Source organism: Vidua macroura, chromosome 8 (assembly GCF_024509145.1).
Source record: "Vidua macroura isolate BioBank_ID:100142 chromosome 8, ASM2450914v1, whole genome shotgun sequence".
Taxonomy (NCBI): Eukaryota; Metazoa; Chordata; class Aves; order Passeriformes; family Viduidae; genus Vidua; species Vidua macroura.
The window spans coordinates 34,214,910-34,241,694 of record NC_071578.1 but is presented as its reverse complement, the minus strand read 5'-3'; the positions used below and the strand labels follow the sequence as shown (position 1 = coordinate 34,241,694).

Genomic DNA, 26,785 nt, shown 5'->3' with positions numbered 1-26,785 from the left:
AGTCTTAAGTGAGAACTTGCGATGCAGATGGAAATAGAATAAGGGGTGGATAATGTCCTGGCTTGTAAGATAAGCATATATTCTATTTGCCATCTGTTGGAGGTGGGGCAGGTATCTTCTGTTGGGCAGTTTTCTTATCTCTGCCAAGAGCAATGTCTCCCCCCCCGGGGAGATATCTGCTGTTAATGGGCCATTGAATGGCTCACTGCATGACTGAGAAAGTTACATCATCCCATTGTGAGATGCTCCACCCAGAGGGAGGAGCCAAGCATCCCTACCTGCATAAAATCAGCATTTCTTGAGACAGCAGCTCAGCCTCTTCACTGGATTCCCAGAGGAAGACCAGGCCCATCTACTCTAGCACCAGACCTTCAGAGAAAACTACACCCTTCTACGGGATCATTGCTTCCACAGGATTTCATCTGCCACTCCAGGACCAGGAGGAGCAGCCAACATTTAACTGGACTATCACCAACACCCTGACTCCTCAGGGTGTCAGGTTTCTGACTCTATCAGTAGTTTTGTTTGTACTAATTACTTTTTTATTTAGTTTTTTTCCTAGTAAAGAACTGTTATTCCCATTCCCATATCCTTGCCTGAGAGCCTTTTTATTTTGAAATTGTGGTAATTTGGAGGGAGGGGGTTTACCTTTTCCATTTCACAGGAGGCCCTTGCCTTCCTTCACAGCCTCCTATCTTTTCAAACCAAAAGAAAGTGCACGGCACAGGGTGCAGCTGAAGCAGGACAGCCCTGTGCCAGGTTAACAGACGAAGTTGGCACTGCCCAATGTGGACAAGGTCCTTTCTCCAGCCCCTGTTACAGGGGAGATTGGGCCTTGCTGCAGAGATACGGCCGCTCATTTGAGCACATCTCACTCCTGAATTTATCGTCAGCCAGGTACACACACTCGGAATTGCCCAGGACAGGAACCCTGCAGGGAGGAGCAGAGACAGCGCTGGTTCCCAGGGGAACACCTTGTGCCCCTGTCCCTCCAGGCCCTGCCGGGCTCCCCGGCACTCACGAGGAGCTGTAGCTGCTGCCGTCCCCCCAGTGCAGGCGCTCGCCCCGTCTGCGCAGCCCGAGCCAGTAATCGACGTTCCCGCGGAGGCGGAAGAGCAAATCCTGCCAAGGAGAGAGGAGTGGGAGCTGCCCCAGCCCCTCGGGGGGACACGGGCCCGGGGCTGCCCCCGCACGCTGGGGCTCCTTCCCTGCAAGGCCCCGGCACAGGGCTGCACCCCCAGCCCGACCAGCACCCGGCCCGGCCCAGGAGCACCCCCAGGCTCCCCTCAGCCACCCCACACCACCCACAGCCCCTCACTCACCATTTCCTCATCCTTGAGAATGGCCAGGGAGGCTCTGAGCTCGGAGCACCGTTCCTGACCCTGCTCCCAGGTGCTGTAATCCCTTGACAAGTAGTAGCAGACCCCATTGTACCCAACCCAGCCACGGGGACAGCCCAGAACCAACAGCGGAGTCGCAGGTGTAAGTGGAAGCTGTGCTGCTGGAGGGGGAAGAGGAGAAGGTCTGAGGATTCCCCTCTGCAGGGAGCAGGGACCCCGCTCTGCCCCGAGGGGCTGGGCCCAGCCTGCTGCCCCTCCCTTACCTGACTGCACAGCCAAGGCCACCCCCAAAGCCAGCACCAGCACCAGGAGCAGCAGAATCAGCACCGCCACGAGCACGGGATGGCACCTGAACCATTTACCTGGAACAGGAAAGAGCTGCTGGCTGCGAGAACCAGACCCGGCCCTGGAATCTGCTCACCCCGTGCCCAGGGAGCACAGGAGGGACCCCGCAGCCAGTGTGCCCCTCACTCAGCTGGCAGCCAGAGAGCCAAGAGCCTGGGCACAGCCAGGCACACAGCTGTGGGGACAGCCAGGGACACAGCTGTGGGCACAGGCTTGGCAGCAGAACTGCACAGCCTTGGGGGCAGCTGGGGCTCTTGCTTCCAGCCGCTGGTGGGACTCAGCAGAGCAAGAAGCCAAGGCGGCTCCGCCCCCGCAGGAGGCGGGATGCGGCGCTTTCTGCCCCGCCCGGCACGTGCAGCGCTTTGGGCTCTGAGGCACGTTCAAGTTCATCCCGTGGCAGCCCCGAGCCGGGCACGGACACCTCCCGCCCGAGCAGCGGCCCCAAGCCCGGTGCCGCACGGCCGGCAACTATCCCGGGCTCGGAGCAACCGGGATGAGCCATCGCTGCTGCGGTATCGGCTCGTCCCCAGCGATCCGGGCAAGGAGCAGAGCGCGGGCAGCCGCTCCCTCCGCGATCCCAGCGCAGGGGGGACACGGGGGAACCCGGCACAAGGAACTCGCCAGAACCCCCCTGCCCCTCAGGGTGGCCCCTCCGCCCGCAGCGAGCCCCGAGCTGGGGCACAACCGACCGCGGGTCGCTCCTGGGCGGGAGTCGCCTCCGAGCTCCAGCGCCGCCATCCCGCTCTGCCGGGCTCCGGGTGCCGCCGCCGCTCCGATTCGTCACGACCTCGCCACCCGCCGCAGCCCCTCCGATCCCGGCCGCGAGCAGCGGCGCAGTGGCTGTCGTTCGGAGTCGATGATGGTGTGTGAGCGGAATTTGGTCCTTTTGGGTAACCAATAACTAGAAAGCAGCGAGGGGTGGAGATGTAGCAGCCGGGTGGAGCCGAGCCGAGCCCCGCCCCGGAGGGGAGCGGTCGTAGGGCCGCGTACCGCGAGGGGGAGGAGGGCAGGGCTGTGTACCGCGAGGGGGAGACCCTCAGAAGCAGCTTCTCCAGGGGCTGAGGTTCTTCTCAGGTTCTCCGGCGTGGGTCCGTTTTTCTCAGGGCGGGTTTTTCGGGACAGGAGCCCAGGCGGCCCTCCCCCCGCTGCGGAGCCTCAGGCAGTGAAAATGAATCCCAGTTGTCGGCGATTTCCACCTGCTTTGGTTTTGCATGGGAGGTGTTTTTCAAAGTGATGCAAAACTATTAGCTATTAAAAGTTGTACACGCTTCTGTGAAACACACATGTTAAAGACGAAAGAAAGTCGGGAACTATTTTGGTTTTTTCCCTCTGGCTGAAGACCAAGCAAGGAGCCCGGCCTGGCCGCTGTGTCAGGCAGGCCGGGCCCCTGTCCCCAGAGCGCCCCGCGACCTTCTGCAGGCTCGCAGGCGCGATGTTAACTCGTTCAGTGCTTCAATCCTCCCTCAAGGAAAAAACAAACAAACATAAAAAAAACAACCCAACATGTAAAATAACAAGATGAAATCCTCAAAGTCAGTAAAGAAGAAATTAAGTCCCAAACAAGAGAGATAAAGAGATGACTTAATCTAAAAGCTAAAAACCTCTTATAAAACTATGGGAAAAAGATACTTTTTTCCCTATAACGCTTAAAACTATAGAGGGATAAAGAGTTCAAATTCATACCAAACAAAAGCCTCCATACCAAAGTAAATATTAAAGATACTGTAATCCTCTAAAAAGTTTAAAAAAAGAAAGAGAGAAGAGCAATAAAAACCTCTGCCTCCAACAAAAAAAAACCTCTGTTCCCAGAGATAAAAATAATTTCAAAAATAAATTATAAAAACCTTTACCTTTAAACAACTCATCTTTAAAACAGTATCCCATAAATTAACATAGCCCATAAACAAACTGTAAAAAAGCTTGTAAAAAGTAAGAGAGACTTCACAATTACAAGTTTTCCCAAGCAGCAACTATTCCTAAAAAAACTAAGAACGATAAAAAACCTGTGTTTTTTGCCTTGTGGAGAAGTCTCCATAACGTTAACAACAGAGACTTCTCTCCCTAAGTAATCTGTAAAAAGCCTATTTAAAAGTAGGAAGCTAATTAAAATTTTAAGTTTTGTACCTTTCCATTACCAGTAAAAAGCTATAAGGAAAAAAAAGTGTTCTAAAAGTTTTATTCTAATTCTTCTTACTTTTTCTTTTAATTACCGTTCTTAAATTTTTCTTCATAGCCTTTTTAAGTTTTAAACGTATTTACCTTTCCCCTAATCCTAGCTCACAACAAAAAGTAAATACGTTAGTAATTAGCCAACACTAAACCCACCACACTATTTTTGTACATTAAGCAAAAAATCTCCAAATTAGCAAACCAAAACCGCTACACCACCACCTGCTATTGCTCCCCTCTTTTCCTGCATGGATTTGACAGCTCTCGGTTTCCTCCCACAGAGCTGGAAAGCAAAATGCCCTCCTGCCCCATGGCCATCCCCGCTGCCTTCCACCGCTCCAGCCTTCTTCTCTCCCCTTTACTTTGCACCACTTTCTCCCTCCTCCTCTCCCTGCCAGCACACAGCAAAGATATTTCCCCCACTGGCTCCAGCTGCCTCCTCTCCCTCTGTCCCATTTTGCCCCCTCTGAACTCCTGGAGCCGCCTGCCCGTGGAGCCGGAGCCACCGTGGGGCCAGGAAATGGTGCAGTGAATTCTGGCAGGGATTCTTGGGCTGGCCTGGGCCAGGTCAGGTGCCCAGGGCCAGCAAAAGCGCTCTGTGCCTCTCCTCCTGCCCCTGGGCAGGCCACAGAACACAGCAGGAAAGGCTCGAGGGTCTCAATAAAGGCAGCGGGAGATCTCTCACCGAGCATGGGCGTAACTGGGGAATGAGGCCTGGACTGGGGAAATTAATTGAATTAATTATCAAACAAATCTGAGCAAGGAAATGAGAAGTACCCAAAATCCTAAAAATGCACCTTCTGAACTCTCCTTCCTGGGCTTCTCTTTATCCCCGATTCCCTCCCTCCCTCCTCCCCACACAGTGGCACAGAGGGATGGGGGTGTTTTGCTTTGAAAGGCAGGAGCCTCCCTTGCAGTGGAAAATGTAAACCCCTGTGCTCAGAATTATTATAATTTAGAAGTGAAGGGTCTCTCAGGCACAGCTATGAGAATAGAACAGCAGCTCTTTACTGCTCTGTCCCAGGCACACAAACCCCCGCAGCGCAGCCCTGCCCCGAGCAGACACAAACCCAGCCCCGGCCCTGCTCGGCCGCGGGCACTTTCCCCTCGCGTGCAGTTCCGGGCATGTATTAAATTACAAGTCCTCCGGGCTTCACCCGGGTGCCCAGCCAGTCCGGGGGAAAACCCTCGGATGACCGGTCCGCGGGGAGGATGTGGCGGGACCCAGATAGCTCCACCGTAAGGACGAGAGGGCTCGGGAGTAGCTGTATTCCTAGAGGCTTTATTGTAGGAGAGTCGCAGGAACAGGAGCAGGAGACAAGACAAGGGACACAAGCTCTCTGGAAGGGAGCCAGCCCCGGGAGCCCTGAGGGAAGGCGGGGCTGGGTATTAAGGGCAAAGGAGTAGGAGTGGTTAGGGTACAAAACAGCCAATGCGTAACGGGTAAAGGGGGGGAGACAGAGTGGGGTGACATACAGAGAACTAATCGGGGTACAGAGGAGGAGTGGTATTCTAACAGGAGCCAGTGGGGGTAACAGAATAACTGAACTTTCTGGAGCTGGGGAGTATGCTAAACATTGACGGACAGCCATTCTTGGGGGGAGAGCAGCAGGTGATTGGCAACCTTTTTGTAAACTGTTGCTGCCTCCCAAGGGAGACCAGGATCCCCTCCCATACAGGCACAGCAGCTCATTCCACAGCGGAGGAAGCAGCTCTGGGCTCGGTTATGGCCATGGCATCAAATTCCCTTCCCCAAGCAGCAGCTCTGACCATCCTCCTCCAAAGCAGAGAGAGAGAGCCAGCAGCTGACAGATCCTTCTTCACAGTCTGGCTTCTTCAAAGCCTGATGCCAAAAGTGGGATCCCTGCTCAGCACGTGTCTGCTGCTCTTCTTCCTCTGCCAAAGGCAGTCCAGAACTGTCATATGACTGCTAGCTTGTAATGAACACCAAGAGCACAGGCAGATTCAGATTTCCCAAAGGAGCTCGATACATAATGTTATAAATAACTTATATTGTTAATGGTCTTCGCTTTTAGGTATTAATACAGGTGCAGCTGAGGAAGGACAGCCCTGTGCTGGGCTAACAGACAACTCTGGCACTGCCCAGTGTGGACAAGGTCCTTCCTCCAGCCCCTGTTACAGGGCAGCTTGGGCCTTGCTGCAGACATACGGCCGCTCATTTGAGCACATCTCACTCCTGAATTTACGGTCAGCCAGGTACACACACTCGGAATTGCCCAGGACAGGAACCCTGCAGGGAGGAGCAGAGACAGCGCTGGTTCCCAGGGGAACACCTTGTGCCCCTGTCCCTCCAGGCCCTGCCCGGCTCCCCGGCACTCACCAGGAGCTGTAGCTGCTGCCGTCCCCCCAGTGCAGGCGCTCGCCCCGTCTGCGCAGCCCGAGCCAGTAATCGACGTTCCCGCGGAGGCGGAAGAGCAAATCCTGCCAAGGAGAGAGGAGTGGGAGTTGCCCGGGCCCCTCAGGGGGACACGGGCCCAGGGCTGCCCCCGCACGCCGGGGCTCCTTCCCTGCAAGGCCCCGGCACAGGGCTGCACCCCCAGCCCTACCAACACCCAGCCCGGCCCAGGAGCACCCCCAGGCTCCCCTCAGCCACCCCACACCGCCCACAGCCCCTCACTCACCATTTCCTCATCCTTGAGAATGGCCAGGGAGGCCCCGAGCTCAGAGCACCGTTCCTGACCCTGCTCCCAGGTGCCGTAATCCCTTGACAAGTAGTAGCAGACCCCATTGTACCCAACCCAGCCACGGGGACAGCCCAGAACCAACAGCGGAGTCGCAGGTGTAAGTGGAAGCTGTGCTGCTGGAGGGGGAAGAGGAGAAGGTCTGAGGATTCCCCTCTGCAGGGAGCAGGGACCCCGCTCTGCCTCGAGGGGCTGGGCCCAGCCTGCTGCCCCTCCCTTACCTGACTGCACAGCCAAGGCCACCCCCAAAGCCAGCACCAGCACCAGGAGCAGCAGAATCAGCAACGCCGCGAGCACGGGATGGCACCTGAACCATTTACTTGGAACAGGAAAGAGCTGCTGGCTGCGAGAACCAGACCCGGCCCTGGAATCTGCTCACCCCGTACCCAGGGAGCACAGGAGGGACCCCTCAGCCAGTGTGCCCCTCACTCAGCTGGCAGCCAGAGAGCCAAGAGCCTGGGCACAGCCAGGGACACAGCTCTGGGGACAGGCTGCAGCAGCAGAACTGCACAGCCTTGGTGGCAGCTGGGGCTCTTTACATTTTCTGAAAAAAAAGACAAAAAAAGCAAAATACATGTAATAATTCAAAAGAAACACTACGGACAGAGTCACAATACAACCTGACACTCCTGCTCAGGGGGTTGGTAGCAGTCTAAATGGGAATGGCTGCAGTCTTCCTGGAGTGGCAGTTGTGGTTCTCTTGGAGCACTGATCCTGTAGAAGGGTGTAGTCTTCCTCTGAAGGTCCAGTCAAAAGACCCAGTTGTTCCACTGAGAATTCAGTGGAAAGGCTGAATCTAATGTCCCAAATACTCAGATTATATCCAGTTAGGAATGCTTGGCTCCTCCCTCAGGGCAGAGCATCTCTCAATGGGATGCTGTAACTTTTATCAGTCATGCAGTGACATTCAATAGCCCATTAACAGCCAATGTCTCCTCGGAGGGAGGATTGGTTTGTTGGGGAGATAAAGAAAACTGCCCAATTAAGAGAAGATAACTGCCACACCTCCAACAGATGGCAAATAGAATACATCTTGCCTTGCAGTCTAGGACACAAGCCCACCTTTCCTGCATTCCTTTCTTTTCAAGGGCTGCTTCCCAAGGAACTCTCTGAATAAGTCTCCTAAATAGGCCCAAGTCTGCCCTCAGAAAGTCCATTGTAAAAGTCTTATTGATGTTCCTCTTGGTTTCACCAAATAGCGAGACTTCTATAATCATGACCACTGTGCTCTAAGCGGCCTCCAACCACCACATGTCCCACCAGCCCACCTCCATCTGCAAACAACACATCTAACATAGTCCCTCTCCTGGTGGGCTCACCCTGCTGCGACAAAAAGTTGACCTCCACACTCTCTAAAAATGACTGCCTTTTTTCAGCTGTGTTAAGTTCCCAGCAGACGTCTGGCAGGTTCTAATCACCTACAAGAACAAGGGCTGATGATCCTGAAACATTCTCTAGCTGCTTATAGAATGAGTTCTCCACCTCATCTTCCTGGTTGGTTGGACGATAACAGACTCCTGGTAGGATGTCAGCCTTGTTGGCCTTCCCCTTAATTCTTACCCATTCAGCTTCATCGTCATTAGTTTCAATACCCATGGCATCAAAAGCCTCCCTAATATAAAGGGCCACCCCTCCACCTCTTCTCCCTTTCCCATCTCTCCTGAAGAGCTTGTAGCCATCCAGTGCAGCACTCCAGCCATGTGAGTCATCCCACCATGTTTCTGTGATGGCAATTACATCATAGCTCTGCTGCTGCACCACAGCCTCCAGCTCTTCTTGTTTGTTGCCCATGCTGCGCGCACTGGTATACATGCACCTCAGCTGGGCTGCTGATTTCACACCTAACTCAGGCTTACCACCCTTGGGCCTGATTCCAGACAGCCCAGCTGTATCCCCTTCCCCCTTCAAACCTTGTTCAAAGCCCTCTCAACGGGTTCTGCCAATTCACGAGCTACAAACCTCCTGGCCTTAACAGAGAGAGGGAGCCCATCTGCTTCCAGCAGGCCAGGTGCCGTAAAAGTTGCCCCATGACCAAAGAATCCAAAATTCTGCCAATGGCACCAACTCTTGAGCCACTTCTTGCTAATGTTAGCTCTCCTATTCCTTTCACCATTTTTCTCAGCCACCAGAGGGACCGAGGAAAAGACTACCTGTGCCCCTGTCCTATCAACCACTTGACCCAGTACCCAAAAGTCTCTTTCCTCCACAACGCCCCTGAAACCACTGATAAGCTCAAAGAGTCCGCACAGGAATGGGTCTGGACAGGCACGTCCTTTTTGGAGGGTTTCATCTGGTTACACGCACTTGTACTAACTACAGTTTTCAATTGCGTAAAAACCATTACTAACAGAAACCCCAAACCAATCAAACAAAACACCGCAAACAACACTGTTGCAGTGTGTCTTCTCCCTCCTAGATGTATAAGCCCTTCCCCTTTCCCCCACTCCAACCCCTGCTGTGAGCCCTACTTGTCAATCTTGGAAGAAGTCCAGACAGGGCCTCGAGTGATTGGCAGATTCAAAAGATTCCCCCTGCCCCCCAGGGAGTATAGGGCAATCTAGGTGCCTTTTTCTCCCTGGGACCCATCTCCCCTCACCTGGTTGGTTAATCCCCTGCCCCTGCCCTCCCCCCCTGCTCCCAGGATTAAACCGGGCACCGGCCATGCGGTTGGGACTTCTGTTGGAGCTGTTGCTGGATTCAGAAGCTCGTAGCTGGAATAAACACTCTGGATTTAACCCTCTGGCAGAAGTGACTCCTTCCTTCACCACAGCCCAAAGTCTCTCCACTGAGGAATACCGTTCGCTGGAGTTTCTGGCAAGCTTGCAGCCGCCTGCAGCCTCTGGGTGAGCCAAAGGGTGTCTCTGGGGTTAAACCACCCCAGCTGCCGCCATTGAGCTCAGCAACGGGGCAAGCCCGGGCGTGTTCCCGCAGGAAATATTGGTATCGCCAATACAACACACAACAACCCTTACTAGCAAGAAAACCTGCAACCCTGCCTGCTTGCCCTGCCCGTGCAAACTGCCACGCCATGCCCTCAGAGACATGCCACGGTCCGTTCCTGTTTGCCCGTTCCTGTTTGGCGCACTCCCTAGAGGCCTCTTTTAATGAGTGTGCTACTCAGCAAGGGAGAAAGCCCTACCCCGGTCCTGCGTGACTCAAAGGCAAGGAACGCACCTCCGTTCCAAGAATCAGCTACTCCGCTAAGGAGAAAGCCCCACCCCATCTGCATGACTCACAAACGCAAGGAACGCACCTGCGTTCCCACAATCGGCTACTCAGCGAAGGAGAAAGCCCCACCCTGTTCCTGCGGGTCTCACAAATGCAAGGAACGCCTGCTCAGCGTTTCCACAATCAGCCCTTCAGCGAAGGAGGAAGACCCACCCCAGTTCTGTGTGACTCACAAACACAAGGAACACACCTACTGAGCGTTCCTACAATCAGCTACTCAGCGACCGGAGGAGGCCCCATCCACGGCCTGCGTGACACACAGTCCCTTGGTACAGGTATTTTTGTGACACTTTGGCAGGGGCCTCTACTGGTGCAGCATTTTTAGAATATTTTATACCATTCTCTGAATATTATTCCCTTCACATATCCCAGCCTTTCCCATGACTCTTTTAACCAGCACCCCTGCTCTGACGGTGCCTTGGCACAGCTCTTTTAATGTTAGCAGGCAGGGGAGACCAAGTAGTGCAGCTTTTTATTCTGTTTATTTTATTCTCTCAAACTTATTCCCACAGCACCTCAGTGTCCCTGGGTACAGCTCCTTTAGAGACAAGGGCCCGTCTCAGCAGGCGGCTGCAGCCAGGCCAGGGGCAGGGCAGGACACATCACAACACTGCCGGTGCTCGGGGTCTGTCAGCCTCTGCAGTTCAGGCAGATAAAATGAATCCCAATTGCCAGCCATTTCCACCACCTGCTATTGCTCCCCTCTTTTCCTGCATGGATTTGACAGCTCTCGGTTTCCTCCCACAGAGCTGGAAAGCAAAATGCCCGCCTGCCCCATGGCCATCCCCGCTGCCTTCCACCGCTCCAGCCTTGTCCCTCTTCTTCTCTCCCCTTTACTTTGCACCACTTTCTCCCTCCTCCTACTCTCCCTGCCAGCTCGCAGCAAAGACATTTCCCCCACTGGCTCCAGCTGCCTCCTCTCCCTCCGTCCCATTTTGCCCCCTCTGAGCTCCTGGAGCCGCCTGCCCACAGAGCCAGAGCCACCATGGGGCCAGAAATGGTGCAGTGAATTCTGGCAGGGACTCTTGGGCTGGCCTGGGCCAGGCCAGGTGCCCAGGGCCAGCAAAAGCGCTCCGTGCCTCTCCTCCTGCCCCTGGGCAGGCCACAGAACACAGCAGGAAAGGCTCGAGGGTCTCAATAAAGGCAGCGAGAGATCTCTCACCCATCATGGGCGTAACTGGGGAATGAGGCCTGGACTGGGGAAATTAATTGAATTAATTATCAAACAAATCTGAGCAAGGGAATGAGAAGTATCCAAAATCCTAAAAATGCACCTTCTGAACTCTCCTTCCTGGGCTTCTCTTTATCCCCGATTCCCTCCCTCCCTTTTCCCCACACAGTAGCAGAGAGAGATGGGGGTGTTTTGGTTTGAAAGGCAGGGGTCTCCTAAGGAAGGCAGGAGCCTCCCTTGCAGTGGAAAATGTAAACCCCCGTGCTCAGAATTATTATAATTTAGAAGTGAAGGGTCTCTCAGGCACAGATATGAGAATAGAACAGCAGCTCTTTACCGCTCTGTCCCAGGCACACAAACCCCCGCAGCGCAGCCCTGCCCCGAGCAGACACAAACCCAGCCCCGGCCCCGCTCGGCCGCGGGCACTTTCCCCTCACGTGCAGTTCTGGGCACAGCGGCTCATTCCACAGCGGAGGAAGCAGCTCTCGGCTCGGTTATGGCCGTGGCATCAAATTCCCTTCCCCAAGCAGCAGCTCTGACCATCCTCCTCCAAAGCAGAGAGAGAGAGCCAGCAGCTGACAGATCCTTCTTGACAGTCTGGCTTCTTCAAAGCCTGACGCCAAAAGTGGGATCCCTGTTCAGCACGTGTCTGCTGCTCTTCTTCCTCTGCCAAAGGCAGTCCAGAACTGTCATATGACTGCTAGCTTGTAATGAACACCAAGAACACAGGCAGATTCGGATTACCCAAAGGAGCTCGATACATAATGTTATAAATAACTTATACTGTTAAAGACTTTTGCATTTCGGTATGAACACAGGTACACCTGAGGAAGGACAGCCCTGTGCCGGGCTAACAGACGACGCTGGCACTGCCCAGTGTGGACAAGGTCCTTTCTCCATCCCCTGTCACAGGGCAGCTTGGGCCTTGCTGCAGACATACGGCCGCTCATTTGAGCACATCTCACTCCTGAATTTACGGTCAGCCAGGTACACACACTCGGAATTGCCCAGGACAGGAACCCTGCAGGGAGGAGCAGAGACAGCGCTGGTTCCCAGGGGAACACCTTGTGCCTCTGTCCCCCCAGGCCCTGCCCAGCTCCCTGGCACTCACGAGGAGCTGTAGCTGCTGCCGTCCCCCCAGTGCAGGCGCTCGCCCCGTCTGCGCAGCCCGAGCCAGTAATCGACGTTCCCGCGGAGGCGGAAGAGCAAATCCTGCCAAGGAGAGAGGAGTGGGAGCTGCCCCGGCCCCTCGGGGGGACACGGGCCCGGGGCTGCCCCCGCACGCCGGGGCTCCTTCCCTGCAAGGCCCCGGCACAGGGCTGCACCCCCAGCCCTACCAGCACCCAGCCCAGTCCAGGAGCACCCCCAGGCTCCCCTCAGCCAAACCTCACTGCCCGCAGCCCCTCACTCACCATTTCCTCATCCTTGAGAATGGCCAGGGAGGCCCCGAGCTCAGAGCACCGTTCCTGACCCTGCTCCCAGGTGCTGTAATCCCTTGAGAAGTAGTAGCAGACTCCATTGTACCCAACCCAGCCACGGGGACAGCCCAGAACCAACAGCGGAGTCGCAGGTGTAAGTGGAAGCTGTGCTGCTGGAGGGGGAAGAGGAGAAGGTCTGAGGATTCCCCTCTGCAGGGAGCAGGGACCCCGCTCTGCCCCGGGGGGCTGGGCCCAGCCTGCTGCCCCTCCCTTACCTGACTGCACAGCCAAGGTCACCCCCAAAGCCAGCACCAGCACCAGGAGCAGCAGAATCAGCACCACCACGAGCACGGGATGGCACCTGAACCATTTACCTGGAACAGGAAAGAGCTGCTGGCTGCGAGAACCAGACCCGGCCCTGGAATCTGCTCACCCCGTGCCCAGGGAGCACAGGAGGGACCCCGCAGCCAGTGTGCCCCTCACTCAGCTGGCAGCCAGAGAGCCAAGAGCCTGGGCACAGCCAGGCACACAGCTGTGGGGACAGCCAGGGACACAGCTGTGGGCACAGGCTTGGCAGCAGAACTGCACAGCCTTGGGGGCAGCTGGGGCTCTTGCTTCCAGCCGCTGGTGGGACTCAGCAGAGCAAGAAGCCAAGGCGGCTCCGCCCCCGCAGGAGGCGGGATGCGGCGCTTTCTGCCCCGCCCGGCACGTGCAGCGCTTTGGGCTCTGAGGCACGTTCAAGTTCATCCCGTGGCAGCCCCGAGCCGGGCACGGACACCTCCCGCCCGAGCATCGGCCCCAAGCCCGGTGCCATCGCTGCTGCGGCACCGGCTCGTCCCCAGCGATCCGGGCAAGGAGCAGAGCGCGGGCAGCCGCTCCCTCCGCGATCCCAGCGCAGGGGGGACACGGGGGAACCCGGCACAAGGAACTCGCCAGAACCCCCCTGCCCTCAGCGCGGCCCCTCCTCCCGCAGCGAGCCCCGAGCTGGGGCACAACCGACCGCGGGTCGCTCCTGGGCGGGAGCCGCCTCCCAGCTCCAGCGCTGCCATCCCACTCCGCTACCAGCACGCCTGCCCCGCCGCTCACACTGGCCTGAGGCGCCGCTGCCGCCGCCTTTTTGAGCCGACGGGGGAGGGCTTTTTCCGTCTGGGCCAATCAGCGCCCGGGGACGCAGCCAATGGCAGAGCGCGCAGCAGGCGCGCGGGGAAGCCCCCTGTGGGCTCCCGGCCCGGATGGCCGCTGACAGCGAGCCCGAGGCGGCGGCGGGAGCCTGGCCGGGAGCCCTGGCACCGCGAGGTGTGCTGCCCGGCCTCAAAAATAGCAGCTGGTGAGTCAGCCTGCCGGGAAGCAACTTTGTTAGATCTGGGATTTGTGAATGGAGGTGCGCTGGAGGGAGATGTGCTGGTTGGAGGCCTCCTGGGCCGTGGTGATCATGAAATTACAGTGTTCTCGATATTTGGTGATATCAGGAGGAACATCAAGAAAGTTTTTATATTAGACCTCCGGAGGGCAGACTTCGGCCTCTTTCGGAGACTTATTCAGGAAGTTCTTTGAGAAGCAGTCCTTAAAAGCAAAGGAGTGCAGGAAAGGTGGCATGCTTCAAACCAGAGATCTTGAGGGCACAGGAACAGACTGTCCCTGTGTGCCCAAAGACGAGTCAATGAGGCAAACGTCCAGCCTGGATGGGCAATGAGGTTTTGAAGGAACTTAGGAATAAAAGGAGGACGTATCAGCTTTGGAAGGAGGGTCAGGTCTCTCAGGAAGTATTTAAGGGGGCTGCTAGGGTATGTAGGAAAAAAATTAGGGAGGCCAAAGCTCAGTTTGAATTTAAATTGGCAACTTTTGTAAAGGATAATAAAAAAAATGTTTTTACTAATATATTAAAGATAAAAGGAAGGGTAAGGTCAGTTTTATTCACTGTTGGATGCAGGAGGGAACTTAGTAAGTGCAGATGAGGAGAAGGCAGAGGTGCTCAACGCCTTCTTTGCCTCAGCCTTTAGTGAGAGGATGGCTTGTCCTCAGGAACAGTGTCCTCCTGGGCTGGTAGATGGTGTCAGGGAGCAGAATGGGCTCCTGTTCTCCAGGAGGAGGCAGTCAGAGAACTGCTGAGCTGCTTGGCTGATCATAAATCTATGTGCCCAGAAGGGATCCACCCCAGGGGGATGAGAGAGCTGGCAGATGAGCTTGGGAAGCCGCTCTCCATCATTTACCAGCAGTCCTGGCTCACAGGTGAGGTTCCAGATGGCTGGAAGCTGCCCAGTGTGACATCAAGTGACCACAACAAGGGTGGGAAGGAGGATCCTGGTAATTACAGGCCAGTCAGCCTGACCTCAGTACCCAGTAAGGTCATGGAGCAGTTCATATTGATTTCATCAGGCAGCACTTACAGCATGGCCAGGGTGTCAGACCCAGCCAGCAGGGCTTTAGGAGGGGTATGGCGTGTTTGGCCAACCTGGTCTCCTTTCATGACCAGGTGACCCTCCTGGTGGATGCAGGAAAGGCTGTGGCTGTGTCTGTTTGGACTCCAGCAAGGCTTTTGGCACTGTCTCCCACAGCACAATCCTGGAAAAGCTGCAGCCCACGGCTGGGCCAGGAGCACTCTGTGCTGGGCTCAGAACTGGCTGCATGGCCGGCCCAGAGTGGTGGTGAGCGGTGCTGCATCCAGCTGGGGACAGTCACCAGCAGTGTCCCCCAGGGCTGTGTGCTGGACCAGCTCTGTTCCCATCTGGGCCCATAGATTTATGAAGAGCCAAGCAGCTTAGATTCTGTTTATTTTATTCTCTTGATCCTATTGCAGCAGCACCTCACCATCCCTCGGTGCAGCTCCTTTAGAGACAAGGGCCCGTCTCAGCAGGCGGCTGCAGCCAGGCCAGGGGCAGGGCAGGACACATCACAACACTGGCGGTGCTCGGGGTCTCTCGGCCTTTGCAGTTCAGGCAGATAAAATGAATCCCAATTGCCAGCATTTCCACCACCTGCATGGAGAGATACTCCCCTCTTTTCCTGCATGGATTTGACAGCTCTCGGTTTCCTCCCACAGAGCTGGAAAGCAAAATGCCCGCCTGCCCCATGGCCATCCCCGCTGCCTTCCACTGCTCCAGCCTTGTCCCTATTTCTCTCCCCTTTACTTTGCACCACTTTCTCCCTCCTCCTCTCCCTGCCAGCACACAGCAAAGACATTCCCCCTACTGGCTCCAGCTGCCTCCTCTCCCTCCGTCCCATTTTGCCCCCTCTGAACTCCTGGAGCCTCCTGCCCGCGGAGCCGGAGCCACCGTGGGGCCGGGAAATGGTGCAGTGAATTCTGGCAGGGATTCTTGGGCTGGCCTGGGCCAGGTCAGGTGCCCAGAGCCAGCAAAACCGCTCTGTGCCTCTCCTCCTGCCCCTGGGCAGGCCACAGAACACAGCAGGAAAGGCTCGAGGGTCTCAATAAAGGCAGCGGGAGATCTCTCACCCATCATGGGCGTAACTGGGGAATGAGGCCTGGACTGGGGAAATTAATTGAATTAATTATCAAACAAATCTGAGCAAGGGAATGAGAAGTACCCAAAATCCTAAAAATGCACCTTCTGAACTCTCCTTCCTGGGCTTCTCTTTATCCCCGATTCCCTCCCTCCCTTTTCCCCACACAGTAGCAGAGAGAGATGGGGGTGTTTTGGTTTGAAAGGCAGGGGTCTCCTAAGGAAGGCAGGAGCCTCCCTTGCAGTGGAAAATGTAAACCCCCGTGCTCAGAATTATTATAATTTAGAAGTGAAGGGTCTCTCAGGCACAGCTATGAGAATAGAACAGCAGCTCTTTACCGCTCTGTCCCAGGCACACAAACCCCCGCAGCGCAGCCCTGCCCCGAGCAGACACAAACCCAGCCCGGGTCCCGCTCGGCCGCAGGCACTTTCCCCTCGCGTGCAGTTCTGGGCACAGCGGCTCATTCCACAGCGGAGGAAGCAGCTCTCGGCTCGGTTATGGCCGTGGCATCAAATTCCCTTCCCCAAGCAGCAGCTCTGACCATCCTCCTCCAAAGCAGAGAGAGAGAGCCAGCAGCTGACAGATCCTTCTTCACAGTCTGGCTTCTTCAAAGCCGGACGCCAAAAGTGGGATCCCTGTTCAGCACGGGTCTGCTGCTCTTCTTCCTCTGCCAAAGGCAGTCCAGAACTGTCATATGACTGCTAGCTTGTAATGAACACCAAGAGCACAGGCAGATTCAGATTTCCCAAAGGAGCTCGATACATAATGTTATAAATAACTTATACTGTTAAAGACTTTCGCATTTCGGTATGAACACAGGTACACCTGAGGAAGGACAGCCCTGTGCCGGGCTAACAGACGAGGCTGGCACTGCCCAGCGTGGACAAGGTCCTTTCTCCAGCCCCTGTTACAGGGCAGCTTGGGCCTTGCTGCAGACATACGGCCGCTCATTTGAGCACATCTCACTCCTGAATTTACGGTCAGCCAGGTACACACACTCGGAATTGCCCAGGACAGGAACCCTGCAGGGAGGAGCAGAGACAGCGCTGGTTCCCAGGGGAACACCTTGTGCCCCTGTCCCCCCAGGCCCTGCCCGGCTCCCTGGCACTCACGAGGAGCTGTAGCTGCTGCCGTCCCCCCAGTGCAGGCGCTCGCCCCATCTGCGCAGCCCGAGCCAGTAATCGACGTTCCCGCGGAGGCGGAAGAGCAAATCCTGCCATGGAGAGAGGAGTGGGAGTTGCCCGGGCCCCTCGGGGGGACACGGGCCCGGGGCTGCCCCCGCATGCTGGGGCTCGTTCCCTGCAAGGCCCCGGCACAGGGCTGCACCCCCAGCCCTACCAGCACCCAGCCCGGCCCAGGAGCACCCCCAGGCTCCCCTCAGCCACCCCACACTGCCCACAGCCCCTCACTCACCATTTCCTCATCCTTGAGAATGGCCAGGGAGGCTCCGAGCTCAGAGCACCGTTCCTGACCCTGCTCCCAGGTGCCGTAATCCCTTGAGAAGTAGTAGCAGACTCCATTGTACCCAACCCAGCCACGGGGACAGCCCAGAACCAACAGCGGAGTCGCAGGTGTAAGTGGAAGCTGTGCTGCTGGAGGGGGAAGAGGAGAAGGTCTGAGGATTCCCCTCTGCAGGGAGCAGGGACCCCGCTCTGCCCCGAGGGGCTGGGCCCAGCCTGCTGCCCCTCCCTTACCTGACTGCACAGCCAAGGCCACCCCCAAAGCCAGCACCAGCACCAGGAGCAGCAGAATCAGCACCACCACGAGCACGGGATGGCACCTGAACCATTTACCTGGAACAGGAAAGAGCTGCTGGCTGCGAGAACCAGACCCGGCCCTGGAATCTGCTCACCCCGTACCCAGGGAGCACAGGAGGGACCCCTCAGCCAGTGTGCCCCTCACTCAGCTGGCAGCCAGAGAGCCAAGAGCCTGGGCACAGCCAGGCACACAGCTGTATGGACAGCCAGGGACACAGCTGTGGGGACAAGCTGCAGCAGCAGAACTGCACAGGCTTGGCGGCAGCTGGGGCTCTTGCTTCCAGCCACTGATGGGGCCCAGCAGAGCACCAGGCCTCTTCCAGACACCGGGAAACAGCCACACACCTGCCAGCCCTGGCCTCGGCAGGTGACACTGTCCCTTCCCTATAGGCCACAGGGGTGGTCCTGCACTCACCCGGGAATCTTCTGAATATTTTCCTCTTGTGTTCATTGCCGGTTGCTGATGTGCCCTGGGGATCCAGGGGCACCCTCACACTCCCCCCACTGGTGCAGAATCCATTTTCCACATCTTCACTCCCTGCACACTCACAAGTAGCATCCCTGTGCTTATACCAAGTGGCTTCTTGTGCTCCAGGCAAGTGTGTAATCATGGCTGCTAGTCCCTCCTGGGGATGCAGGCGCTCCTTCACAACTCCATGAGTGGAGCAGAATTCACTCTCTTCCAGGTCACAGCCAGACTCCGTCGAGCGGGATCTAACAGCACCTTCCGCCCGACCCATCAGGAGTGCTGACAAATCCTTTCGGAGATCGCCTCGGGAACAGCTTTACACCCGCGGTGATGGCACCCTGAAAGGGACACGGTGAGAGGTCACTGCTGGTCCCGGCCCTGCGGGACACCGAGGCTCAGCAGGGCGGTGCCAGCTCTGGCTGCGCTGTCCCCGCTGCCCAGAGGTGCGGCAGCAGCTGCGGGGACAAGCGCAGCCTCCGGGAGCTCTGCGGTCGCCGCAGCCCCGGCCCCTGTGGCTCTGCAGCCGCTGCAGCCCAGCTCCGTGCCGGGACAGGCGCTGAGAGCGCCTGGCAGCTGCCGGATGCTGCCGGCGCAGGGCAGCTGCGGCTCGGAGTCCGCCTGCCGAGGAGCAAGAACCAGCAGCCCCGGGGGCTCACGATTGTCCCCCGCATTCCCTGCCCCGGCGGCTCGGAGCCCGGGGACACCGAGCGCCGGCACAGCCGCTTCGGCTCCCTGCCTGCGAACGGGGGAACCCGGCACCGGGAACTCGCCAGAACCCCCCTGCCCCTCAGCGCGGCCACTCCGCCCACAGCGAGCCCCGAGCTGGGGCACAACCGACCGCGGGTCCCACCTGGGCTGGAGCCACCTCCGAGCTCCGCCGCCGCCTCGCCGGGCTCCGGGCGCCGCCGCCGCTCCGATCCCGGCCAGACTCAGCTGGCACGGCCGCTGCTGCCGCACTTTAAAGCCGACGGAGGCGTGGCAGGGGTTCTGGGCGTTTTCACCCGTCAGGCGGCGGGAGCGCCGCCTGTGGCGGCGAGCAGGCGGCGAGCAGGGGGAGGAGAGAGCGGTGAGGCCAGGCCAGGTGCTCGCGTGAGCCCCGCGACTTCCGGCGCGAACGCTCCTGCGCCGGGAAAGCCGCGCTATGGGAAAGGGCGGCGCGCCGGAAAAGCTGGTGGAGAACCGCAGCCCCGGGGAAGTCGCTTCTGGGGCTCTCCACAGTGAATTACCGCAGGGATTCCTGGGCTGGGCCGGACCGGGCCAGGTGCCGGGGCCAGCAAAAGCGCTCTGTGCCTCTCCTCCTGCCCCTGGGCAGGCCATAGAACCCAGCAGGAAAGGCTCGAGGATCGGGAAAAGGCCAGGGGGAGATCACTCACCGGTCACCGGGATAAGAGACACGGCTGGGGGCAGTTCTTGGAATTTATTCTCGAACAGATCATCGCAAGAGAACGAGAGGTGAAGCAGCAGGGGTTCCAGCCTCGGAAGCAGGACTTTGCCCTCGGCCTCTCGCAGCTGCCCTCGGGGGATGAAGGATCCCCCGGGCCCCGAGCAGCGGCTCTGCCCCCACCATGGGCATGTGTCCCGAGCCCACGCTCCGTGCCGGGCTCGGAGGGCCGAGCGCGGAGCAGGCGCTCAGCTGCTCCGTGGAGCTTCCAGCCCCGCTGGATGCGGCGGGCGCGGCGCAGGCAGTGCCGGGCGTCCGGCGGCATCGCTCGGTGCCTGGCGGCCTTTGCAGTGCGAGGGATGGACTGAGTCCGACCGGCAGCGCCAGCCCACCGCTACCCTTCTAGTTCAGTTTCTTAATGGCTTAAACCAAGGGTAAACCGCCTCTTGTGGCCATTTCAAAGCCTCGAATCAAGGGGAGAACGGAGGTTCCCTCTCGATTTAGATCCCTAAACGATGCATAAGGAGGGCCTCCCCCCAATATAATCCCGAATGAAAAGTGACTCAAGGGGGATTTTTCCTCAATTTAGCCTCCTAAAATGCAGGGAAATGCAGTTTCCCTATTCAATTTCCCTCAACAAAGACCATTCTGGGGCTTTTAGACATCTTTTTCCTCTGTGAAGGTCCCTTCAAATGGAGGGTCCCCCTCGATGGAACTCTTACAATGGCACATAAAGAGGCTCCTCTCAAGGGATGCCCTTTAAGACCAGAGACAGCCATGTTTGCCCTCAGTTGGAATCTTAAGATGATGAAAATGGGGCTCTTTTCCCTCAATTCAAACCCGTGGAACAGCACCACAGAGGTATTCTCCTTCCATTCAAACATGAAAATAATGGAAAGCAGTGATTGCCTGCCTTGTAAGACACCAAAAATCATGGAAAAGGTGTGTTTTCCTTCAGTTGAGCCCCTTCAAATCATAGGTGAATGGGGATCCTCCCCAGTTCAAGCACAACTACAGAAATGTTTCCCCTCCTCAATTTAAATTCCTTTCCTTCTTGTAACCCCCCTTTTATTGGGGCACTGGGGAGGGACTGGGGGCACCTCCCCTCCTCCCTGGTCACACCTGGGGCTGCTGCACGTTGCAGAGCGCTGAGGAATTCCCTCCCAGTTCCCTCTTCCTGGCAAGCAGCGGGAGGGATGGTGAGAGCACTGAGCAGGAACTGGGAGCACTATTCCTTCCCAGAGCTCCTGATATCCCTGCTAGTGCTCCTTCTTGTTCCCCCCCGGTGCTTCCACTCTCCTTCCCAGTTCCCTCCTGGCATTCCCTGTGCTCCCAGTTCCCTCCCAGTGTTCCCAGGGTCTCTTCCAGTGCTCCCAGTGGCAAAGCACTGGGGGCACTGCGTGGTCTGCTCTTGAAGCGGCAAGACTTGAGCTGTTGGGAGAGAAATCCCGACTGGGAAAAGCATTCCCTGGAGAGGAAGGTGTCTCCCCTCTTTGACCACAGAGGGAGCTGAGTCTCCGGTGTTAACTCCAAAACGTTCAAGCTCCGAGTCCGCATGCCCGAAACTGGACCGGCCCCACTTCCCAGCACACTGCTGAGAGCTCACACGCCTGAGGGGGCAGTGCCGATTAAAGAATTAATGCTCCTGGTACTGCTTTATCTCTGGACGACACACTGTCACAGAGGAACAAAACCCTTGAAGAGGACGGGTTTCTCCTGCTGGCACAAGAGGAGAAGGAGAAATCTGACAGGAATATTCTTCATTGTTCTGCCCAGGCTTTGTCAAACACTCCAGCTCCTGCACTTCGGGAAATAACAAGTGGCTTCTAAGAAGTGACTTTTGTGTCAGTGAGCATGTTATCATGGATTAATCCTGCACAGGAAAGCAGTCTTCACACCCTACTGCTCTTTGCATCACCCAAAGAGTTTGGAGGCTGCTGCCTGGTGAGCTCCTGAGTTGTATCTTCCTTGTCCATCTTATCAGCCCCTTGTTTAATTGTAAAAACATAAATAAAACGCAATGAGCATTGGCCCAGGGTCTCAGGACTGGCATATCTCTTCCAAAGAAAGGGAAAAAAGGGTGTTTGCCCCAAACCACAGAGTTTAAAAGTTCATGTTATCTACATATACTTTTAAAAGGAAAAGAGGAAGAGTAAAATATCCGTTACTGTGCCAGTGGTGCTCCTGCCTATTTCTGTTCTCTTCTTTCAACTGTAGCGTCTCTAAAATACTAAAAAAAAAAAAAAGAAAAAAAAAAAAAAAAGGAAAAAAAAAGAAAAAAAACCCACAAGTAAAATTCCATTGAATTTAAGCTGAAGGAGAAGCAATCTGGCTGCAGGCTTGTGGCACTTCACTGCCTGAGGTCCAGTCAGGGAGCTCATCCCCTCTGCAGTTACAAGGCAGATCCCAAAGTACTGAGCATCAGCTTTTAGGTTTTTTAACATTTAACTGTAAGAAAAGCTGCTGGGGAGGGCCATGCTCCAGGCACATCTGTGGGATTTCTCTGTCCAGCTCTCTAAACTCAACTCGTGTCTTTTCCTCTCCTTGCTGCGTTTGGCTCATGCATTTCTGGAGGGGCTGGCCCTGCCCTCAGATCAGAGCATGCATTGACCATCAGACAAACAGCTTCTGGCAGTGTGGGTCTGTCCTAAATGGACCATTTCCCAAAGTGATTCCAGTGCCTCAATTTCACTTAGTGAAGATGGCTTTTAAAGGAACCTGGTTTAATGCACTCGGTTTCTAAACAAGGAGTGCACAGCGCTCCTTCCCTCCCTGCCAGGGTTGTTCTTTGAGCCTTGGAGAAAGGCTTTAAAGCAGCCAACAGCTTCATTAAAAATGCAAATCAATAGCCTGGGCAGAGCCTGACTTTAAAACCTGTTTTAAAACTGAATTAAAGAGCAGTGTCATTGCCAATTGACAAGATTAGAAAGGTTTCCTTAGCAGTTATTGAGATGACAAAGTAAGGGAGAGGACAGAGCATGGAGTGGGGGCAAGAACTGTTCCTTTGCACACTGGGTGTTTAACCATCATGGCCACATCTCAAGGACTTGTAGAAACCGTTCTAATCTCAAGAAAGGAAAAGCTTCCAGGATATTTTTCATCTCAGCAAGAGCCTAAGGAAGCCCTCAGCAGCAGGAGATTGGGAGAACTGCAAGGCTGGTTTCTGGAGCAGAGGGAGCAGCGGGTGCTCCTCAAAGGCAGACCTTCACCCACAGCAGTCTGAAGGTAGAAAAACAAGGATACAAGAAAGCCTTAGATGGGGAACGGGTTATCAAGGGTTTTCTAAGGAAAGAACAAGGTTTGGGAAACAGGACCTGGAAGGTGAGAGAGGAAGGAAATACAGAGGCAGCTGAGGCCTCTTCAAATTCAAACAGAAACGAGAAAAGAAGGGAGGAGAAGGGAGGAGGAAAGAAAAGGCTGGGACTAAATTCTAATACAGCTGGGGCTGGGTTTAAAGGTAATAGAGGGAAACTGTAGAAAGAGGAGACTTCTTTATAGCAGCAAACTACTGGGATAAATTCACTATAGAATCTGAGAAATCTCTGTCAACAGCAGCTCTCTGCAAAGAGGTCAGGCTTCCATTCCTCATGGCAAAGCCAGGCACCAGCAACTGGGCCAGACAACATCCCCAGGTTGATTCCAGCCCTATTTTCCAAAAATTGCTCAAAAATATAATTGTGCATTAACACAGCAAAGTCTTTTTTCACTTATCAGGCTTTGAGATGCCTCAGATTGAGATGCAAACCCAGCCCCTACCACTTTGCTCTGCTCAGACTTTCTCCCTTTCCCCAACCCAATCTCTTGAGTAACCAAACAGCTTGTAGGGAGCCAGCCAAGCCAGGGGCTTTTCCAGAGCTTGTTTCAGGCAGAGGGAAGGCAAAAAAATAAAGGAAAAGGAGGACAAAAAGAAGGCTGTCCTGGAAAGTGCAGCCTGGCAACCTCCAGACAACAAAAGACAAAGCACACAGACAACTCCTTGCAAGTGGGGGGCTCACAAGCCTCTCCACGGGGCTGGTGGGGAGCAGCTCTTTTTATATACATCTCACCACAGCCTCATCCCCAGTGTGGACTGTTTTCCTCCACAAAATCCACAGGTATGTGCTTGCATAGGAAATTGCTAAACAACTGCCAAAAAAAACACAGGTGGGAAAGGGGGCATTTCTGCCTTACAGACCCAGCTCAGGTGAGCTGGCTTAAAAAATACATACATATATGTGTATATATATATGTACACACACATACACATACGTATGTCTGGTCCAAAACCAGGCCTATAAATATATATTTATATAGCTCCAAACCATTCAAACCTCAAAATTAACTGAGCGGAATTGATCTTCTTTTTTCTTAGAATTGTCTGGTTTTTAGCCAGTTAACAAGAGCACCAGTCATACACTTCCCTTGCTCATAGGGCAGGTGATTGGCTGCTTTGCAGGAATAGAAATCATCTCCTATGGTGCTGGTCTTGTAGGAAAACCAGGATATCTGCACAGCCTTGCTCCCCTTGTCTCACGACATTTATGTGATGAGTTCTAAGGGCAGACCTCAAGTGCTCAAAATACTCCCCAGCAAAAACTATTGCACAGTGGAGAGTCACAGAACCCATCCCACCCACCTCAGAGCCGTGTGCCAAGGACAAGCAGGAGGAAGAGGCAGATGTTTTGGGAATAGTAACAGCTCCTTGGATGATCCACAGTGGCACACAGTGCAGGCAGATGAGCTGGGATGGCGCAGTACTGGCAGTGCCCTCACCAGAAGGGTCTCTCCAGAAGGATTTGAGGCTGGGTACACACAAAAATCTCCATCAACACTCTCCAGGGCAGCAAGGGCACAGAGAAGGGTCCATCCAGAACCAGCAGAAACAGAGCAGAAACCAAGACTGTAACAGAACCTAAAAAGCCTATCCAACTCCAAGGCTGAGCTTAAATAGGCTCCCAGCCCATGGGCGTGGGTGGAGACAGCAGGTGGGGCTCATTAGGGTCATTAAAGCTCATTAGGGCCCTCAGGTGCTCATTGGACACACCTGAGGCCTCTTGAACCACACAGCCCCAGGAAATCTCTCTGGTCAGGAATTTTGGAGACTTTTGAATGCCACCAGTAAAATCATGTGGGAACTGCTCACTTCCCTTCAGTTTTTCTCTTAGAGAGAAGGATTGATAGAACTTGTTGGTAGAGTTAGGGCTTTCCCTACCACTGCAATGGCAAAAAGGGAGGTGACAAGGCAGGAAAAGATGCTGGGGGTAGGGGGGACTTTTGGAGCTGAAGGTCATTTAGAAGAGAAGGAAATGAAGGTTTGCGGGCTTTGATGCAGCAGCCCCAGGCGAGTGCAGCCTGGCCACCCTTTGCCAAAGTCCACCCTGATGTCACAGCTTGGTGGCAAGGTCCCTGCGTGCCTCTCTGACCTGGGCATGGTGACCCGGTCACACTGACTGCCCCTGCTCTGCCCATGGGTTTCAGAGCTGCCACACCAGGTTCTGCAGCCAGGATCCCCCATAGTGATCCAGCAGCCAGGTCCCTTCACTGGACAGAAGTGGGAGATCACATTTCCCTTGGGTGATACACGAGGGGCTGGCAGAGCACCCAGGATTCCAGCAGCACTGGTTTTGGGACCATCTGTCTACACGTGTCCAAAGTTCCACAAGGCACCTTTCCAAGAGCATGGCAACCCCAGATGGATTTGAGAAGAATGTTTCACAAAGTTTTAGAACTCTCTTTGGGTTCTTCTGCTTTATTCTTTTTCACAGATTCTCTCAGTAACAGAAGGAAGAAGCAGGTTTGGAGAAAGAAGAACCAGGTTTGCTCCCAGTTTTCCACATCCTAATCCTGGAAAGTCTTGGCAGCCAAGCCTAAACAACCAACCTGCCAAAGTTCAGTTCCACTTTGAGGCCTCCTTATCAGCAGCTTTTTTTTTCACAGACTATTTCTGTTTGCCTTTCCTCTCCAGGTATTGTATTGAGCTGCAGCCAGCAAACATTCTGGGACCTTACCTTCAGGGCTTAGACCCTCCACAACCATCTCACTCTGAAACACTTCCTTTTCCCTCACACTGGATAAAGAACTGAAACTTCTGTGTTCAGCAGGAGTTTCATTCTCTGAAAAGTGTTCTTTGCTCTCAGATTGCACTGCAGAGCACAAATCCCCCAGAGCCATAACATGGTGTGTGTTGGAAGGAACCTTAAAAATCATCCAGTTCCAGCCCCCTGCCATGGGCAGGGACACTTTCCTCTATCTCAGGGTGCTCCAAGCCCCACTCAGCCTGGCCTTGGACACTTCCAGGGATCCAGGGACAGCCACAGCTTCTCTGAGCCATGGGCTTCTCTGCCCATGCCAGGGGGTTGAGAGAGAATGGTCTTTAAGGTCCCTTTCACCTCAAACCATTCTATGATTCTATAAAAGCTAAATGAAAATACTAAAGAGAAGGATGTTTTTCAAGCTAAATATGGGGCATTTGTCCATAAAGACCACCGGAAGACCAAGTGAAGACTCCACATATGGGAAACCCATAACTGGAGTTTCCCCAGGTTTCTCTCAGCTGGATCTGCCCTGATTTTCTGATCACAGTAGTGGCCCCAAAGCCCAGTGGTGATGCAGAGCTGGGAGATGTACCCTTGAAAATGCCAAAATACCAAAGTCCTGATGTTTTGATCCACTGCAATATGCAGATCACTTCCAGAACGACACATGAAGTGCCTCCCTTTTCCACCCCCCATTCTTTTTAGCAAAAAGCCTTCCCAGGACCCTGAGCTGCGTCACCACTTCTTACTTTGGTGTCTTTAGAAAACAATTAAACTCAGCAATCAGAAAACTCATGCATTAAAAAAAATACTGTATGGTTAGTGGGCCAAAGGACTGAGAGATGGATTTCCTAAACCCTTTCCCGTTTCTTTCAGTGCTCCCTGTCCCCTCCAGCCTGGCCCTTTAAGTAACTTGAGCCTCCAGGCTGCAAATCCCAGTCTCCAGCTAAAAGGATGGAAAAGCTGTTTCTCCCTTTCCCCTTCTGGGTCTTTTCTTTTGAAAGGAACTGCCTTTTCTCCCGTGATGGGAAGAGAGAGCTCACCAAAAGACAGAGCAGCTTTCTGAGCATCCCCCTCCCGCGTCAGGACAAACGGGCAATTCCTCCACCCCTCAGTGCTTCTGGAGGCTCTTTTTCTTCCCGCTTTCCTCCCCTCCCGCCGGCCTTCGGCAAACCTCAGCTGATTTCCAAACGCTCCGCGGCTGCTGGGGGTTGGTACAAAGGTTTAATTATTTGCCTTTCCTTGGGTAAGGCGGGGACAGGGAGCAGGTCGGGCCCCATCGCCTGACACTGCTGATCTTGCCCACTTTTGTTGTGCGGTCCCTCTCTCCCA

The 26,785-nt window shown here is 55.1% G+C and overlaps 4 protein-coding genes across 5 annotated transcripts; all 4 read right to left on the bottom strand.

Annotated features, from left to right (window-relative positions):
• Nucleotides 1-589: 589 nt before the first annotated feature.
• Nucleotides 590-2,562, bottom strand: LOC128810481 (C-type lectin domain family 2 member B-like). Its single transcript, XM_053983339.1, has 5 exons — nucleotides 2,375-2,562; nucleotides 1,604-1,702; nucleotides 1,323-1,501; nucleotides 1,022-1,122; nucleotides 590-931 (listed from the first exon to the last, which is right to left on the bottom strand). Exons 1-5 carry the CDS (start codon nucleotides 2,421-2,423, stop codon nucleotides 817-819), a joined length of 543 nt encoding a protein of 180 aa, XP_053839314.1. The 5' UTR covers nucleotides 2,424-2,562; the 3' UTR covers nucleotides 590-816.
• A 3,284-nt stretch (nucleotides 2,563-5,846) lies between these two features.
• LOC128810427 (C-type lectin domain family 2 member H-like) lies at nucleotides 5,847-8,347 on the bottom strand. The gene is made up of 5 exons (XM_053983232.1): nucleotides 8,271-8,347; nucleotides 6,778-6,875; nucleotides 6,497-6,675; nucleotides 6,196-6,296; nucleotides 5,847-6,105 (listed from the first exon to the last, which is right to left on the bottom strand). Exons 1-5 carry the CDS (start codon nucleotides 8,345-8,347, stop codon nucleotides 5,991-5,993), a joined length of 570 nt encoding a protein of 189 aa, XP_053839207.1. The 3' UTR covers nucleotides 5,847-5,990.
• A 2,711-nt stretch (nucleotides 8,348-11,058) lies between these two features.
• LOC128810482 (C-type lectin domain family 2 member B-like) lies at nucleotides 11,059-13,446 on the bottom strand. Its single transcript, XM_053983340.1, has 5 exons — nucleotides 13,374-13,446; nucleotides 12,649-12,747; nucleotides 12,368-12,546; nucleotides 12,067-12,167; nucleotides 11,059-11,976 (listed from the first exon to the last, which is right to left on the bottom strand). Exons 1-5 carry the CDS (start codon nucleotides 13,420-13,422, stop codon nucleotides 11,862-11,864), a joined length of 543 nt encoding a protein of 180 aa, XP_053839315.1. The 5' UTR covers nucleotides 13,423-13,446; the 3' UTR covers nucleotides 11,059-11,861.
• Nucleotides 13,447-15,147: 1,701 nt separating this feature from the next.
• Nucleotides 15,148-19,041, bottom strand: LOC128810480 (C-type lectin domain family 2 member D-like). Of its 2 annotated transcripts, none has more exons than XM_053983338.1 (6): nucleotides 18,909-19,041; nucleotides 18,005-18,396; nucleotides 17,527-17,625; nucleotides 17,246-17,421; nucleotides 16,945-17,045; nucleotides 15,148-16,854 (listed from the first exon to the last, which is right to left on the bottom strand). In XM_053983338.1, exons 2-6 carry the CDS (start codon nucleotides 18,327-18,329, stop codon nucleotides 16,740-16,742), a joined length of 816 nt encoding a protein of 271 aa, XP_053839313.1. In that variant the 5' UTR covers nucleotides 18,330-18,396; nucleotides 18,909-19,041; the 3' UTR covers nucleotides 15,148-16,739. The 2 variants fall into 2 exon arrangements, with proteins under 2 accessions (XP_053839313.1, XP_053839312.1); XM_053983337.1 differs by having other exon boundaries at nucleotides 17,246-17,424; nucleotides 18,909-19,036.
• Nucleotides 19,042-26,785: the final 7,744 nt, after the last annotated feature.